The following is an 18233-nucleotide window of genomic DNA, read 5'->3' on the forward strand; positions in this document are numbered from 1 at the left end:
AATGTAGGACTAAGTTACAGTGTATAAAAAAATATGAAGTAATATTCAAAAATAATAAATGGTTTAAAACATGAGATGCGGGTGCTTAATAATATCTAACATATAATTTCTGTTTTGATGGCTGTTTATGCAAATTAAGGTTTAATTGGTTCAACTTCTTTGTTATCAACTTGTCTTTCATCTCGCTTTGGCTTGATAACGAGGAAATAAACAGCTATCAGTGAGATAATGACAATCGCTAAGACAATTACAATAACCAGAAGGGCAATTTCGACCCCTTGCATTTTTTTTAATTTTTCTGACAGCTTACATTTATCCAAAATTCAACAAGTCGAATACGTAAAAAAATTTCAAATTTTTAGTTCATGAATTCCAAATTCAACGTTTTAAAACCGCCAATTTTTCAATTCATTCAGAATTTTTTCGATATCCCATCATCACTTATTAACATTGCCCGTATTGGTACAGAAAAAAGTTGTTGTTGTTTATTCACGGAAAGTGACACTCCTCAGCTTTTTTCCTCGGGTTGCTGATTGCTTCCTTTCTGCTTGTCATGAATAAAAAAAGCTTTTAAATACTTAATAATCCTCTGAATTTATTGAATTTGATTCAACAACAACAACTGAAAAAAAAATTCAGTTATATTCGATAAGTGTAGCAATATTCAGGCTATAGTTACATCAATTCATTTGGACTTATTAACAAAGTAAGAGTGATAGCCGCATTTATAGGATATGGTGTAGAGATCTTTATAAATACCATTTATATAAGTACAAATAAGCTCTATTTATTCATATATATCTAAAATTAAAAGTTTTTGGATTTCTTTTCTCTCTGGAATCTTGCCAATGGGTCAGCTTCCTCATCCTTTCCATCAGCCTCCTTCTTTAGCTGTGCAGTCTTTTCCTCTATTAGTTTCCTGTTGTATTCGTCCTTCATCATTCTCAATTTTCTTTCCATTGTCACTTTTTTAGGTTGATTTTTCTGTTTTTTATTTGGTTCTTCCTCATTTTGTTGTTGCTGATCATTTGCGTCTACCTTTATCATTCTCTTTTTCTTTAACCTTTCTGTTCTCTCCTTATGCTTATTCTCTATCTTTCCTACGTGGAACACAGTTGATGGGTCCAAAGAAATCATCTCTTTCGGCAGTTTGTCAAGTAAATGTCTGACTTCTTGTTCCTGTCTCCATTCTGCTGTCTCGAACGGGTTTGCGACATTTGAGTCGAGGTTTGGCTCACCCGATCCAGGCACAACCATACTCGAGATGCCGCTTTGGAGACCAATAATTGCAAAATCTTCAAAAGTGGCAAATTTAAGACTTGTCACTTTTGATGGATATTTTGAGGACAGGAAAGCTCTTTTATCTTCGTATTTGTTGTACATCTCTACGTGGTTTCCGCGTGCAACACCGAGGACTCCTGTAGCTGAGAAGGCAATGTCTGTAATTCCCGCAAAATCTGATCGCTTTTGGTAGCAACGATTGAAATTTCGTAAATCCCAAATTTGGATGTTTCCGTCGCCGTGAGCAGCAGCAAGTTTGGTGCCTGTCATGTCGATATCGATGGCAACAACAGCTGGAGTATGCTTCTGTAATCGGGCAACGGGTTCGTTTGTGTTTGGTGTCCATAATGAGATTGATCCACGGTCATGGCCTAATGCAATGACGCCACTCTGCCTGTTTCGGCACATGCAGGTGGGAAGGAATGTAGTGTAGGCGTTCATAACAATTTCGCCAGATGTTATATCAGTATAAACAAGGTGTTTATGCTCTGTAGCAGCAACAAGGAGCCAAAAGTGGGGTAGGAACTCAAGATGAGTAGCACCGTTGGCTTCTCTGATTTCGTGCATTTGAACGCCGGTTTTATCTAAAATGTAAAGAGATTTGTTTGTTGCCATGGCACAACGCGTGTTATCACCAAGGAAACATACATCTCTCACTTTGAATTCAGGATTTATCTCTAAATGTTTCTGCCCATTGAACCAATCAAACATCGCAAGATGACCTCCTTCGCCGCCAAGAAGCAACGTTCTGCCATTTTCGGTAATATCAACGTGATATGGTCCATTGGGTAGTTGAAAATCAAATTTTCTTGCAGCTATAGCAATCGGGATTTCTTTCAAAATTTCGCGCTGAGAAAGTCTTGTTTGTGAGTCTATATAACCTTTTTCAACTGTATGAAGCATTTCAGAGCGTGCAGCACTTCTTGCAGCTGCTGAAACGTCTTCTTTATGATGAATAAGTTCATTTCTAATTGCTGGAGCTTTAACTTCTTCATCAATCAACTCTTCATCGTCTGCACCGCGGACATACTTTTCATATTTCTCCTTTTGCTCGGGACTAAACCATTCGTCGCGGTCAGGAAGAGTGGGTTGATCTTTCGACATTGCAGATTTTTATATCACATGTCTGAATTCTAAAATCTTTTATTGTGTCTCAATAAAAATCATTAAATTTTTTTTTTGTTCTTTAAAAAGTTATGGATATAAGCATATCATTATTTTAAAATTTATGCCTTCCAATCAATTTCTAAAACTACAATATGATGAGAGGAGATATTAATATATTAATATATTAATATATAAATGAAATTAAATTTTAATATAAATAAATAACAAAAAAAAAGAAAATAACAAAAAAAAATTCTGATTAATCTGATTCAGATTCGCTAGAAGAAGGCTGTGAGTTCTCTGCGTATTGTCCAGTGATTCTCCTTCTGTACGGATAGTCTGGGGAAGCGTCGAACAGCCCCATCGCCAGAATTTGCGAGTCCCTCATTCCGGCGTTGTCTTCCTCAGAAAGGGAGGGGGCACCGCGATTTGAGGGGGAAGCAGGAACATTCTGTCTGGCCGGGGAAACTGTCGGAGTTCCCCTCCTCCACGAGTTTGCCTGCGATTGCGCTGTTTGAGGAGTCAGCGTTGTAGGTGTTACTGGGCCATCTCCTTCGCGCTGGGACGTGTCATCGGCTGGCCACTCGTCTGTACCTGTGGCAAGAGCAATTTCGAAGGTCACTTGACCTGCGAGCGATGATTTGATAATTATCGGATGGCCAGGTGAGATTAAGAACATCTCTATCTTCTGGCTGTATATGGAGGCTAATTTGAGTGCAACAAGGAAGTCGCCTAAGGCAAATCTAAGTTTAATACGATTACTATCATCATTGAATATACAGTCGCAACTTTCGCCCTTTTTAATTGTAAGAGATGAGACTATACTGCTATCATAATTGGCACTTTGCAAAATCATCTGAGTTGGTCGATCTTCTGTTCTTGAAACTTCCATTGTAACATTTTCACTGCCTTTGAAGGCATTTTTGACACCATTAAATGTGTCAAACCTGCAATGGACTTTTACAACTGCAGTTTCTAAGTCATAGAGCGCGGTCAATAATACTGTTTCTTGAATATAAAGTTCCCAGCTATGAGAAATGCCGGATCTATCTTCAACACACAATATAAACTTATTGGCGTTAGTATCTATAGAAAATGAAAGACTTGTCGTGTTATTTACGTTTTTAAATGCGAAAAGTAAGCTTTGAATTGATAATTGGCATAATATTTGGGGTTGATCAGAGTCATATTCGTAATTTGTAAAGAAAGATGGATGCATTCTTACAACTGGTAACGCGCTGTTACTTGAATTCAAAGATCGAAGCACAAAATATTGGGCATCGATCTCCAATTTCAAGTCATCGCCAACTTTCTTGAGGGCTACAAGAGTTTGCTGAACAATTTTAATCTTTTTTGGATCTTTGATCAAAGCCCTCATCTGAATTTTTGGAGGAAGTTCCTTTTGTCACGTTTTATCATCAATAAATAGAAATGGAAGAATTTTCGACATGATCATAACTAATTGGAAAGAGTTGAAAGCATCAACTATTAGATATTCAGAACATTCAAGAAATAAAAGATTTTCCACGCTGATTGAGAAGGTTTCTTGATTCCAGTTTCGAAGATTCTAATGCAACACACAATGCATATATGTGATATGATATATGTTTATATAGTATTGATGTCAATGCTCTATTATTCATGTCCTGATCCAGTTTTTTTCTAACATTAGAAGTGTTTTAGATCAAACACAGCATGCGACATTTAAGTATTAGTAGTATTGATTTCATATGTACCCAAAGCGCCGTCGAAATCCGCGATTTTTTCAGAGCTCTAGATTTCGGAATCTTGAAGAAATACTTAAGGGTGCACCCGTATGTACGTTTATTTGAGAGGAGGAGGATTACCCTCTCAATTTTGAGGGATTCGTTAGTTTATTTTCTCGATGAATATGCAATAAAATTTGATTTTTACCTTATCAATATACTTCATATAATATACACATGTTCATGTAAAAACTTTTTTCCAAAATCATCAGTAGGGTTGTTAAAAATATCAAAAATTAGCGTTTTGAAGACACCATGGTGTCTTATAATTTTCCCTTCCTTATTGGCGTGTAGAAATAAATGCGCCAATAGATTGAAGAAGAAGAATTGTTTTTCTCTTAATGAACTTTAATCCTTTTGATATAAGAATATTAAAAACATTAATATAATTTCGATTTCGGAAATTAAATTTCCAAATTTTTTGTCGATTTCCGAAATAACAGGATCCCGCATCCAACACGCAACAACAAAACACAAAACACACTTTTTGGTTCTTTCATCGTTTTAATCGTAATTTATGTAATACATGATTTGGATAAATTTTACAAAAATAGAACATATATTATATTCTTTTCAAAGAATCTTGCAAATCATCAAAAATAATTGTATTTTAAAAAACGATCAAATTATCCTTTCATTATTTTAAACTTAAATTAGTTTTTATGATTGACTAAAGCAATCATATTTATTCATCATTAAATAAACAAAAAAATAATATTTGAGAGTTATTTCAAAAAAAAACATTGAATTTATTAATTTGTCTCAATTTCAGTATTATAAATTTTTATAATTTCAATATTTTGAAATACACTTTTTAATATTTCAATATTTATGATATTTCAATGTATTAAGTGGTCTCAAATTGAGCTTCTCAAATATAAGTTGGCCTATTCAAATAATAAAATTAAATAATATTTAAAATAATAAATAAAAGTGATTGAGGTCATAGCAAAACGGCTGTTTCAGTCATTAATTCTTAAAAATAAAAAGGGTAAAAACTAAATAAAATGGGTAAAATTCAATAGTGTCTGTGCTATCGTTCAATTTGAAGGTGTCTTTTGAAACCGCAAGAAACATTGAATTTTTGAATAGTGTATTATGGTTTGACAGACACCAATGAAAAAAATAAAATGATATTTATTTTAAATATATAAGATCCTTATATAAAATATAAATATTTTATCGTTTTATTTTCTTGTTTTAGAAATGTTTTTTATTGAAAAATCAATAAAACTAACTCCAAAATAAAATTTTTGATTTAAAGACACTATGATGACACCAGGCAAATCTTCCAAGACACCTATCGTCGGGAATCTAACAACCCTAATCCTCAGGAATTAAGGGATTTTTGAATTTTAAGAATTTTTTTCGAATTTTTTCGAAAAAAATATATTTTCAGAACAGCCTTAACGGCTAAGATTTAGGAACAATGTTAAGTATCAAAAAGAAAGGAGGTCTGATATAGACAACATATATCGTTGAAGGTTGAAAAAATCTCTAATATTTGAGCCCAAAATTTCAAATTTTAATTTTTTGAAAAAAGAGGCCACCCGTATGTACGTTTATTTGAGAGGAGGAGGATTATATTTTTGAAAGGGTGAAACATTATGAATATGTTAATTATATAATAATATGTATTATTATAAAAAAGAAAAAATAAAGCACGTTAAAATTTTTCTTTCTTGATTTTTTACAAAATCTACTTAGAATTATGCAAAATATGACTAAATAATTATAAATTTCAAGTTAAATTTTAATTTTGATAAATAATTTAAATTTCAAAATATCAAGTTCAGTTCGACTATGTATGTAGTAATTCCTCAATAAAGTGCCAAAACCCTATTAAAATATATGAACATTTTCAACATTTTAATGTTTTTATTTAAAAATTTGTTGGAATATGAGCTTCAAACAATTATTATGTAAATAAAAATAATTAAATATATGTATTTATTCGTATTACAACCGTAGTAAGTCGATTCTTCCTTTCTTCTACTGAGTTTTGAATTTGATTTCGAATTGTAAAGAGATTCAAAGGGAAAATACTAGCGGATAAAAACTACCTCCATGAAAGGGTCATAATGGAGTCAAGTTGTATTTTTTGATACTTTTTGCTTTTCGAGCCTAAATAGGTAGCCAAGATAATGCCTAAAAATAAGGTTCTAAATTCTGAAGTTTACATGATCCTCTCGTGTGCACCCTTAATATGTCATAGATTTTGCTATGCATTCACATTGTACACATATTTCTCTGCATATTTTGCGGCATAAGTAGCTATTTATTTCAAACATATATCGTAGAAAATCGAAAAAAAAGATACCAAGGAAAGAAAAATTTTAGTGCCAGATTTCTGGAAACGGCGCAATTATATAATGTTCCACTTCTTTCCGACACTTTTTTTGAAAAATATTTGATCGGATCCCAAAAAGTTACACAGGCAGCATTCTGAATCGGTTTTGTCGAGCAAAAAGTAGCATGTGATCTGTCTTGACTTCACAATACAGAAAATGTCAAAAATTGATATACGAAGAACGATATAAATTTGTTTGGTCGAAAGTCATTGAAAAAGAAACTTTTTCAAATATGATTTCTGATTTTGGTTTAATAAAAGCCATAATCAATGGAAAAAAAATAGTCAAATCTGAAATTTGAATTCATTTCTCAAAAATTGAATAACTTCTTCAAACATTGGTCCAATTCTTTCATAATATTTTCAAACTCCTTATTTCCAACTATTCCATATTTAATTGAAAAAGAGAGAAAAGAAAAAGCATTCAATGGGAGGTTGTCTTTCCTCTGACTCCGACGTTCCAAAGTCCAAGCCACAGCCAGCCCCACAACCATCTTCAAATCAACAAGCCGCATCTGGAAAGGGCGCTACCAAATTTGCTGTTCCAACGGGAGCTCCAACAAAGAAAATCAACATCACGCCTAAGCGTGCAGTTGGTGTGTCCAATTCTGCAGATGAAGATGCATTTAAGATTTGTATTGTAGGTGCTGGTGAATCCGGTAAAACTACGTTTACCCGAAATATGGTTCTCAATTATCTTGGTGGCATCAATGATAAAGACAGAAGATCCGAAATTGTTACAATTCGTGGCAACATGATTGATGCCATTAAAGATTTAATAAAATTTGTTCAAAGCGAAGGCCTTGAAAGCGAACTTCCTGATGATGAAGAAGAGTTCATCCAAAATCTTCTCGATGTCGATGCTTTCGATGCAGATTTCTCAGAACTTGCCGCTGGATTACATAAAATATGGAATTGCGACGTCATTCAAAAAGCATATTACCACACCAGCCAAGTTGTTGTACCCGATAACATGGATTATTTCTTCGAAAAGTACCTCGAAATCGCCAAAGAAGACTACGTTCCCACAGATGGCGATCTCCTTCGCGTTCGAGTCAGAACAATTGGTATCAAACCGATGGTTTTCGATCTAGAGGGAGCAAGATTCCAATTGACCGATGTCGGTGGCCAAATATGCGAAAGAAAGAATTGGCAAAAGGTCCTTGAGGGAACAGAAGCAGTGATATTTGCATTCTCTTTGGCTGAATTTGACCGTAAAATGTTCGAAAAACCAGAAGAATTAAGAATTGACGATTCAATTAAACTTTTCGAAGCCACAGTCAACGGAGAGACATGCTCTGAATGCCCAATTTACTTAGTCGGTAATAAGTACGAGAAATTCTGCAAGAAGATCCAAGAAACAGACGCTTTCGGAGCTGCATTTCCGGATTTCCAAGGAAATATACACGATCCATTAGCTACTTCAGAATACTTGTTTAAATTGTTCAAAGATAAAATGGTTCAGAACGGTTCTGAATACCACACATTCCAGACCTTCACAATGACAGCTATTGACTCACAATCTGTTATAAAGGTAGCGGAATCTGTATTTGAGGACCTTAATAGAAGATTCTTCTGTGATTAAAGCATGAATAGAATAATTTTTTTTTTAATTATTGTATCGGAAGAATATTTGTTTTCAAAAGTCGGAGGAATTATATCGATTAGATCTTGTTTCTACTTGTATGTGTTTTGGTATTATAATTATCTTTTGTATCTAATTAACAAAACAAAGATAAGAAACATTCATTTAGTATGTCTTATCTGTTGAAAAAGAAAGAGATAATATTTTCTTTGGCGTGAAAGCTATAATCAAATTCAAAATTCAAAACATCGAAAAAACAAAATTGGTGTATCTGGGAGTACCCCCTTGCTTAAGTGCTGATATTTATTGCATTTCTAGTCTTGAATAGTATTTGTTTATGAACTTTTCCTTGAGACTGTATGTTTGTAAACTTCATAATTCTTTAAGGTAATTATGGCACTTTTCGTCAAATTAATATCTCATCAATTTTTTTATTATTTCATCTAAATGTTTTGAAAATCTTATAATACATTGTATAAGAAATAAAATTATTACAATAAAATAGCATGTTTGTTCTGGCAAAGTTAAATTTTCTATCTTTTGAATTTATGTATTCAGAATTATCGTCTACAAAATGTGTTATTGTCAGTATATTTTCACCCCATTATAAATTCTGAGTGTATTTAAAAAATTGAGATTCAATTCAAATTCATTTGGTGAAAAATAATGTTTTCTTTTCTTGTGTCTAGCGCACTCTCATTGAAAAGGGAACCTACTAAACCATTTGTAATATAGCCTAGTAAAGAAGTCGAAGGCGGGGGCTGTTATAGAATTCCTTCTGCTGTTACAACTGCCAAAGGAACAGTAATTGCTTTAGCGGATTATAGACCAAATAACTGTGGTGACTTAAACGGAAACAATAATATCAAAATTGTAGCAAAATACAGTTATGATAATGGTATGACATGGTCTGATAAGAAATTTATTGCAGCATATGAAAGTGGAAAGTCCTGTTCCGACAGTTCTACAATTCTAAATACGCAAACAGGTGAAATTGTTCTTTTCTACAACTTCATGGATTATTCCGCATATGGTATTTACAGACAACATGTTAGATTCTCAAGTGATGATGGTGAAACATGGAGTGATCCTATTGACATCACAGACCAAATTGCTCCACCAAATTCTGAAAAAGCCTTCAAATTCATTACATCTGGTAAGGCTACTCAAGCTAGAAACGGCAATTTATACCAAACACTTGTCGATGTTTCAATAGGAAAGGTTTATTTAATTGAATCCAAGAATGGTGGAAGAAATTGGACAAGAATCGATATTGGTGTTTCTCCAGCTGACGAAACAACAGTTGCTGCACTTGACACAGGTAATGTGTTACTTAACGCACGCACAAATCAAGGCTGTCGTTACTTATTTGAAATAGACCCTGTCAACAAGGTTCTTGTTAGGTCTGAGAAGAGGACAGATTTACCAGATCCAACATGTGATGCTTCATTCATGAGATATGACTATGGAAAATCAAGTATTCTTTTCTTCGCAAACTGCCACTCAAATTGGGGAAGAAAGAATATGTCTATCAAGTATTCACTTGATAACGGAAGAACTTTCACTGGAGGTAAAACAGTCTATCCAAATAATGGAGGTTATTCTGCAATAACTGTTGCACCAAATACAGACATTGTCTATCATTATGAATACCCAGATGGTAATGGCCTTGCCGTTCAAGTATTGCCTATGGACTGGGGAATGGATCAGTAAAAATTGAATAAAAATTTAATATCTCTTTTGAAATAATTATATAATATTTTTCTCTCTATTTTCAGTTTCGCTAAGCTATGGGAAAATGTGTGTAATAATATTCATAACATTTCAATTTCCGAAATAAATTGTGTGTTGAACCCAAATAAATGGGGTATTATTATTGTCGTCTGGCGGTTTTAGACGACAATGCGAATTTTCAAATAATAGGATTTTTAGCCAGATAAAGAGCTACTCCATATATCATGCGTGTTTGCATACTATATACATAGATGGAATTGATGTTCTTCCTTTATTTAGGTACCGAAACATGCTTGAAAAATCTATTTTTTAGACGACAATGATAATTTTGTCACTTTTCCAGACGACAATAATAATTTGTCACCTTTTTAGACGACAATAATGATTTTGTCACTTTTTCCAGACGACAATAAAACATCCTCCAAATAAATAGACTACCGATATGTTTTCTAACAAAAAGAAAATAAGAATACAAATAACATAGAATTCATCTTGAGAAAATATAAATTATTAACCATACAAAAAGCCCCGCAATTAGACCGAGTTTGACAGATCTGTCATTCAAGCAGCATCCCCAAATTAAGATGAAGAATGGACCACCAATAACTGCAAGAATAAAACCTGAAATAAAATAGCGTAAATTGATAAATTCTCTTGCATTTATGCCAGTATTATGCCTTAGCAATGCAATATTACGAAAATGTTCCTCAAACATGTTTTGCAGTTGATTTGGAAAATCCAAATCATTGGGAAGATTAATTTCATCAAAATTAGTATCACTGTAATCATATAAATTTGTGTTTTCATCTGAAACAATAGGATTCCATAAAACATTAATCAAAAATTCTTTTTCTTTAGTTTTAGATGAAAGTAATTCATCGGATTCATATATATCTCCATCTTTTATTAAGTATGCGCTTGCTTCATCAGGTTTCGGAATCGAATTATCGGATAATATCAAATCAATAAATGATTTAGCTGTTGTATGTTGATCTAAAACAAAGCGCTTGCGATTCATGTCTTCAAATGATGCAGTAATAATTAATTTTGATGAATCTATTGAATAATCTTTCATGATACCTTAAGAAAAATTAAAACCAATGAATTAAAATAGCAGATAGTCTGACTATCTGAGTAATGTGGAGCAGCACCTCTGTTTTATTTTGAGAGAGTTTTCACATTTTCTGAAGAATTGAAAACCCTAGTTTTTGTCAATAGATATTCCTAAAATGAAGTCGCTAATCACATAAGATACTAAACATTTATTCAAGAATTTAGAGAGCAAATAGCCAGTTATTCCAAATTTATCTGGATGAAAGTTTAACTCGGAATTCATGCAAGGAAAATATTCTGAATTAGTCAGGCCCAGATAAAGTTATGCAAAAACAAATGAAAATATTTTGTTCTCCATAACATATAGCGATGTTTTAAGGGTCCACTGTAAGGCCAAATAAGGTCTATCGTCGTCCCAAAAATATTGCTCGAGATGGTGTTTTACTAAGGCCCAAAACTTAAAAAAACTCAAAAAAATTAACTTTACTCTTTTGAGATCCTTATCAGATATGCATCAATTTGATGCAGTATCGCAGTTCGAATCTGATTTTTTAATGTAGATATACTCTAACATTCTTGAAAAAATGCAAAATAATATTAATTAAGCTTTTCATTTCTGTATCATACACGAAACAAAATCATTCATTATACTAAACTTTATCAAAGTTTGAATAATGAAAAAAAAAATATATCTAAATTTTTACATTGAGTCTGCTATTGATATGGTTAATATTAAATCTTGTAACAACGGGCATTGGCCAAAATAATACCCACTAAAATACACAATTTTTTAAAATTTTATCAATTTGTTATGGGTGCAGGGGCGGCGACAAATTTGCCCAGCCAGTAAAGTATTCAATTTTTTTTGCATTTTTTAAGGGTGCACACGAGAGGATCATGTAAACTTCAGAATTTAGCTTCTTAACTTAAATCATGGAATGTCTCAAAGACAAAAGTAGCATACAGCATGTAAAGCTAAAGAAAGATAATCATAATTAATACCTTAATTTTTAATATTACGCATTTTTAGGTGCAAAATTTAAAAACATTCTAATACAATAGAGCAGTTTCCAAAAGTAGCATACAGCATGCAAAGCTAAAGAAAGATAATCATAATTAATACCTTAATTTTTAATATTACGCATTTTTAGGTGCAAAATTTAAAAACATTCTAATACAATAGAGCAGTTTCCAAAAGTAGCATACAGCATGCAAAGCTAAAGAAAGATAATCATAATTAATACCTTAATTTTTAATATTACGCATTTTTAGGTGCAAAATTTAAAAACATTCTAATACAATAGAGCAGTTTCCAAAAGTAGCATACAGCATGCAAAGCTAAAGAAAGATAATCATAATTAATACCTTTAAAGTTTAAAATCTTGATTTTTTTTAAAATCAAATATTTATAACTTTAATACATACAGCTTAAACCTTATACTTGTTTTCTCTTGTGAGAAAGCAATCTTACAAAGCTAACAATCCTAAAAAATAAAGAATTAAAATTTAATAATTTAATCTAAAATTAAAATCAAAATTAAATAAAATGAGTTCTTTGTAATAATACTTTCAAGGTAGGATATATTTTAGTGGGATCTATTGAGTCATCACTAACAGCATTGAGCAATCTATTGAGCATTGAAATACTCTCGATTTTTCTTTGTCTTTTTACATCAATTTCTGCGTTAGTTGCTTTTTCCATGATCCTAATGACACGGTCATCTGCTGGATTTTGATCAATTTTGAGTTTGATAACGAAAGATGGTATCACTTTTGTATAAATTTCTATAATAACATCATCAATTCTGAGATTTTTTCGATCAGGAAAATAGTCATGTTTGAGTGTTCTAAAATGAGCTTCGGCAATATTGTTAGTTGCGTCGCCTTCACGCCTGTCACGAGCAATCCATCTTGATATGTTGTAACGCCATTGTCTGTTAAAGTATTGAGATGCTGTTGGATCTGTGTCGAGCAACTCCAGAACTTGATCATAGGCAGCATTTGCTTCTTCCTCATGTTCTGCATCTAATTTGAAGACTAAATCCTTCATCAAATTATAGAATTGTTCAAATTTTTCTTGAGAAGAAAACTTATTTGATTTGCGAAGAATTGCACGAAGAACATGTACTCCGCACCAAAGTATTTGAGCTTGTGGAATGCTTTCTTCTATTGCTTGAGCTATCTGTGGAGCACAGTCCATGCTAATGTATTCTGGCTCAATTGTTACCCATCTGAGATAGGCGCACACGCAAACTTGAATGTTTTGATAAGTGTCTGGTTGACAAAAGAAATATAAAAAAGGGAAAATGTGAAAATCTTTGATTTTGCCAGTAAATGCATACAATGGAATGTTTGATCGCAACAATTTATAGGTGCTGTCTATATGAAATGTCTTGATACTATGCGCATAAGCTTTGCCTTCAAAAGGCGCGTAATAGAAACACATATTATTGTCTGAGACTTCAAATGCAATGAGATCATCTGGAGATTCTTCTTGTACTGTCTGAACAAAGATTTGCAATGACACAACATCGTCAGGAGAATATCTAGTTTGAAGAGCATGTATTCTCTCTGCAAATCGTTTGATTGCACGTGGTTTTTGAGCGTACATCTCTGGAATGGACGGACCTGTAAGAGGAATTTCAAGATCTTTGAATGCATTTAGCTGTGCTATCGCTCTTTGATTGTCATCTGTTTGGAAGTAATGTTCTAAATATTTGCGATAAAAGACAGACGAATATTGACTTTTATCATTTGGGGCGGAATGATCATGTTCTTCAACTATTTTGATTAGTTTGTATTTATTTTGATCCAAGATTGCAACATTAAAATGTGCAGGACATTTTGGATATTTGCAGTGGAATGAAATCTGAGATCTTTCTTTCCTGACACGTTCACCATATCCATACTGTGCTTGTATTTCTTGTTTAACTCCAAATTTACAAAGATCCATAACAGTAAAGATGGTTTCTTCTTCTAATTCCATTTGAAATTGAAATGAAAATTAAAAATTCAGAAATTTGAATAGATTTGGTCTGTAATTAAATGAGAATAGCAGTTTGTTCGTCATTGTTTGAGGCAAGAGTATTATAGGAATATTATATGATGGATTTGAGTTGCATATAAAGAGTGCAAAAGGATAAAGAGAGAAATTTTGTTAGATTAAATTATTAAATTTTAATTCTTTATTTTTTAGGATTGTTAGCTTTGTAAGATTGCTTTCTCACAAGAGAAAACAAGTATAAGGTTTAAGCTGTATGTATTAAAGTTATAAATATTTGATTTTAAAAAAAATCAAGATTTTAAACTTTAAAGGTATTAATTATGATTATCTTTCTTTAGCTTTGCATGCTGTATGCTACTTTTGTCTTTGAGACATTCCATGATTTAAGTTAAGAAGCTTTAAAAAAAAAGCAAAAAAAATGTAATAAAATAAAATATTTTTTAGTATCGATAATCTGAAATATGTTGTTTACTTAAGCCGCGAGCGAAGCGAGGGGCTTAGTTTCGTAATTTCGTACAATTATTTTTATGACAATGAATAAAATGCTTATCCTTCATAAGTAAATACATAATTTATGCTTAAACACAAAAAATAACACGAAAATTTTTGGCCAACATAAGTAGTAGGATAGGAAGGGTTGTGTGACTTTTTTTGTTACATCTATATATAGACGATGCATTAAAATATATTTATTTATAAACGCATTAAAAAATTAACATTAATTTTAAAATAATTTATTTTTCATCTTTTATAAAAGAAGCTATATATAGATGATGTCAGATATTCCGCGATTAATTAAACATTGTTTAAATCCTGAATGGAATCAATGGAGTCATAATCAAAGACCTCATAAACGAGTAAAAGAAATTAGAAATAATTATTTTCATGAATAAAAGATTCACTACCATAATGAAATAAAAAAAAAATAAAAAATTTTTAAAAAATAAACTTTAAAAATTCATGTCTTACATTTTTGAATAATTTATTTTTATTTTGTATGAAATGAGCGTCAAGACTAACGACGTTAAAAAATTGGGATTCACAAATGAGGAAATAAAGGATATATTAGAGGAGGCGGGTTATGAGGTTGATAAATATTATTTAAGAAATTGTCAAAAATTCGCGGAGTTTTTAAATGAGTTTGATTATGATGGAAAAATGAATAAAGATGATGTTATAAATTTCTTATATCCCACATCTAAAGAAGAAAAACCTAAAGAACCTGATGTTTTCCCTGAATATTATGAAGAACGGATTAAAGATGATGATGAATACAATGAAATTGAAAGACTGAAAAAAATAAGAGATGAAATAGATGAAAGAATTAAGGAATTAAGAGAAGTTGAAAAATATAATGAAAATGAAGTAGAGGGTTTAATGAATATCCCAGCTTCAGAATCAGAAGTTCAGAAATCTCATGAAGAAAGATATAAAAATTATGTCTCAGAATCAACACAAAATTTATTAGATGGCGAAATAGATGAAACACTTTCAGAAGAAGGTACTAAATTTATTCGTAAACATAAGTTACAATTTATTGATAATGAAGAATACCCCTGTATCCTACTTTCACCACCTTTAGATTCCGAAAAATTCAAAAAAGCTCTTAAAAACGTGACATATGCAACTAATACGATTAAGAAAGAAGATCATGATATTTACACAAATTATTATTTAAATAAATGCACAGGTGTTGATAAAGTTTTTGATTTATTAGATAAAATATCAAAAGAAACCATTGGAACCTATAAAATTTTGTGTGATTGCGGTTTCATTGTTGAAGATACTAATAATGTTTCATATGAAAGAACAGCACCAAAGGAAGATGAAGTGGAAAAGTCTATACCATTCGTTATTAAGAATATAAAAGATATGAAAACGTATAAGCATTATATTTATTCATTTATTTCAGAAAAAATGGAAGCAACCCATAAAACATCTTCTCATCATTTTATAGCTATTCATACATTCCTTTTCAAAGTTGTGAAATTAAATAAGACAGGAATTAGATTTAATGTATCAGGGTACGCATTCTTGAGTAAATTAAAATGTATTCGTCACGTCGCAGATGATAAAAATTTATGTGTTCTTAATTCATTTTATGGGCTTTAAAAAATAAACTTTATTTTTATTTATTTTTTAATTTTTATTCTTACATAAATGAACAAAAACGGAACAGCTAAAATGAATGATAATCAAATTAGAGCAGAAGGTAGAAGGTTATTTAAACGCTTCTATAACATTCCTGATGGTGTTAATCCTAAAACTCGTAGAAGCTATTTAAATGAAGCAATAGATTCATATGAAGGGTTTGACATTTCATCAGAAAGTGAGAGATTAGCGAGAATGTTAAATGTTAATATTGATTTCTATTATTGTGATCCTCAACCAGAAGACGTGGACATAAATAAGGTAGACTTTCCATTAGTGGAATCAATAATGATAGATCCAGAATTTGAAACAGTAAATATTTTATTAACACAGAGTCCATGTGGAAAACTTCACGCTGACAGAATAACAGACGTAGAAGCACTCACCGGCTATAGAGTTTGTCCATATTGTAAAGAAGAAGTTTATTCTATCCGTGATGATCCAGAAAGGAAAAACCAAAGAAGATTTTTAAAGCATTGTGAGAAATGTAAAGAAAATAATGGAAGATTAATTCAAGACGTTCAGTTGCAAAAGACACAGCAACCATATGCACCACATATTACGAAACAGAAGATATATCAGTGGTTATTAGCTCATAATTTGCAGGAATATTATCAACCGACAAGATATTATATTACTTTTGACTTCGAAACATTAGAGACTAAAGAAGAATTACAACTTTCTGAGTGTGCAACTTTGAACGCTTACTTAAAACCATTCATGGTATCATCAACGGTTAAATTAAATGATAAAACATATACGAGGAATTTTTGCTTAACTTCGAGTGATTCTTTTATTTCTGATTGGATTGAGTTTTTATTTTCAACCTGTTCATTAGTTGCTAAATCAAATATTGAACAATATGAAGAATTAATGAAGTCACAAACATTAAATGAAAAACAGAAGGAAGCATTTAAAGAACTTCTAGATGAGGAATTCAATAAAGTGAATATCATAGGTTTTAATTCGGGAAAGTTTGATTTAAATTTAATTCTTCGTGATTTAAACACTGCAAAATGGAAAATAAAATCAATGCTGGGTTCATCTTCACAATTTAAGCAAATCATTGTAAAGAAAACAAACGTTCCATATGAATTGAGATTTATTGACATCAGAAATTATATAGCGGGTGGGACATTAGACCAATTCACTCAAGATTTCGGAAATAATAAAACACGTGTTAAATCCTTTTTCCCTTATCAATTCATCACATGGGAAAATTACGAAGAAGAATTATATAAAGAGAAACCATTCACTCAAGATTCATTTTATTCAGCATTAACCCAAGAAACTATATCAGATAGTGATTATCAAATATATCTCAATGATGCTAAAAATTTTAAGAATAGATTAGAATATTTTATTCATTATTGCAATAAAGATGTTGAAATTATGATTGACCCAATCGATAAAATTATTGAAGAAACATTTGTTTATAAAATTGACATGCTTCATAATCTTTCTTTATCATCGAATGCTTCAATGATTCGTTACGCTTTAGCATATAAAGACTTTAATCCTAATGAAAAATATCCTGAGGAAGAGATAGAATCAAGTTTTGAATTAACGAAAAAGTATTGGAAATATAAAATTGAATCATATAAGAAACAAGATGAAAAAGCAGAAAGAGATACTAAAAATAATGTTTCAATGGATGATTTTCAATACTATCACGATTTAATCCTTTCATCTAAATGCAAAATGTGTGGTAAAGCGTTTACATATGCAAATAAACCAACATTGGATAGAATCGATAATGAAAAACCACATACCAAAGAAAATTGTCAGTTAATGTGTTGTTATTGCAATGTCGTAAAATCAAATAAAGATGAAGATGTTCAACGTTTAAGAATCAATTTAAGAAATTATGCATTAAAAAATAATTTACCAATGACTTTAGATTCAGTTGAAGCTTATCACATTCTCCGTAATGGAATTACTGGTGGTTTATCAAATGTTCAACATAGAGTAAATCTTAAAGGAATCACGCACATTAATAAACTTTCATATAATCCAGAAACTAAAACTGTATCAAATGAGGACACCACCAACATTATGACTCATTTCGTTGGTGTTGATTTTAATTCATTATATCCTTCATCATTTTCATCTAATCCTCATGATTTCATTCAATATACTGACCATAAAATGTATATGCCGGGAAGATTGAATGGTGTTATCATTTGTGATACAGCAACAAAG

At 31.5% G+C, this 18233-nt stretch overlaps 6 protein-coding genes across 6 annotated transcripts, besides 5 other annotated features; 3 read left to right on the forward strand and 3 right to left on the reverse strand.

Annotated features, from left to right (window-relative positions):
- Window positions 1–431: 431 nt before the first annotated feature.
- On the reverse strand, window positions 432–2395 carry TVAGG3_0069390 (WD-repeat protein BING4 family; the record flags this gene model as incomplete). The annotated part of the gene is made up of 1 exon (XM_001324311.2): window positions 808–2385. One exon carries the CDS (start codon window positions 2383–2385, stop codon window positions 808–810), a length of 1578 nt encoding a protein of 525 aa, XP_001324346.1.
- A 238-nt stretch (window positions 2396–2633) lies between these two features.
- TVAGG3_0069400 (DNA repair protein RAD9 family) lies at window positions 2634–4165 on the reverse strand (the record flags this gene model as incomplete). The annotated part of the gene is made up of 1 exon (XM_001324310.1): window positions 2648–3766. One exon carries the CDS (start codon window positions 3764–3766, stop codon window positions 2648–2650), a length of 1119 nt encoding a protein of 372 aa, XP_001324345.1.
- A 1314-nt stretch (window positions 4166–5479) lies between these two features.
- Window positions 5480–6355: a mobile genetic element.
- A 481-nt stretch (window positions 6356–6836) lies between these two features.
- TVAGG3_0069420 (G-protein beta/gamma-subunit complex binding) lies at window positions 6837–8608 on the forward strand (the record flags this gene model as incomplete). The annotated part of the gene is made up of 1 exon (XM_001324309.2): window positions 6932–8089. One exon carries the CDS (start codon window positions 6932–6934, stop codon window positions 8087–8089), a length of 1158 nt encoding a protein of 385 aa, XP_001324344.1.
- Window positions 8609–8989: 381 nt separating this feature from the next.
- On the forward strand, window positions 8990–11010 carry TVAGG3_0069430 (sialidase 1 (lysosomal sialidase) family; the record flags this gene model as incomplete). Its single annotated transcript, XM_001324308.1, has 1 exon — window positions 8990–9802. The coding sequence occupies one exon, from the start codon at window positions 8990–8992 to the stop codon at window positions 9800–9802; it is 813 nt and encodes a 270-aa protein (XP_001324343.1).
- Window positions 11011–11696: 686 nt separating this feature from the next.
- Window positions 11697–11719: a mobile genetic element.
- Window positions 11697–11719: a terminal%2Cinverted (terminal inverted repeat of MuDR-6/TvMULE4 transposon ID:TVAGG3_0069440).
- A 694-nt stretch (window positions 11720–12413) lies between these two features.
- Window positions 12414–13862, reverse strand: TVAGG3_0069460 (MULE transposase domain-containing protein; the record flags this gene model as incomplete). Its single annotated transcript, XM_001324307.2, has 1 exon — window positions 12414–13862. The coding sequence occupies one exon, from the start codon at window positions 13860–13862 to the stop codon at window positions 12414–12416; it is 1449 nt and encodes a 482-aa protein (XP_001324342.2).
- Window positions 12414–13862: a mobile genetic element.
- An 867-nt stretch (window positions 13863–14729) lies between these two features.
- Window positions 14730–15312: a mobile genetic element.
- A 1592-nt stretch (window positions 15313–16904) lies between these two features.
- Window positions 16905–17874, forward strand: TVAGG3_0069480 (DNA/RNA polymerase superfamily; the record flags this gene model as incomplete). The annotated part of the gene is made up of 1 exon (XM_051221645.1): window positions 16905–17874. A coding segment is annotated over one exon (970 nt), but the record flags the coding sequence as incomplete, so codon positions are not given.
- Between the last annotated feature and the right edge of the window lie 359 nt (window positions 17875–18233).

Source organism: Trichomonas vaginalis, chromosome IV (assembly GCF_026262505.1).
Source record: "Trichomonas vaginalis G3 chromosome IV, whole genome shotgun sequence".
In the NCBI taxonomy this organism is placed as follows: Eukaryota; Parabasalia; order Trichomonadida; family Trichomonadidae; genus Trichomonas; species Trichomonas vaginalis.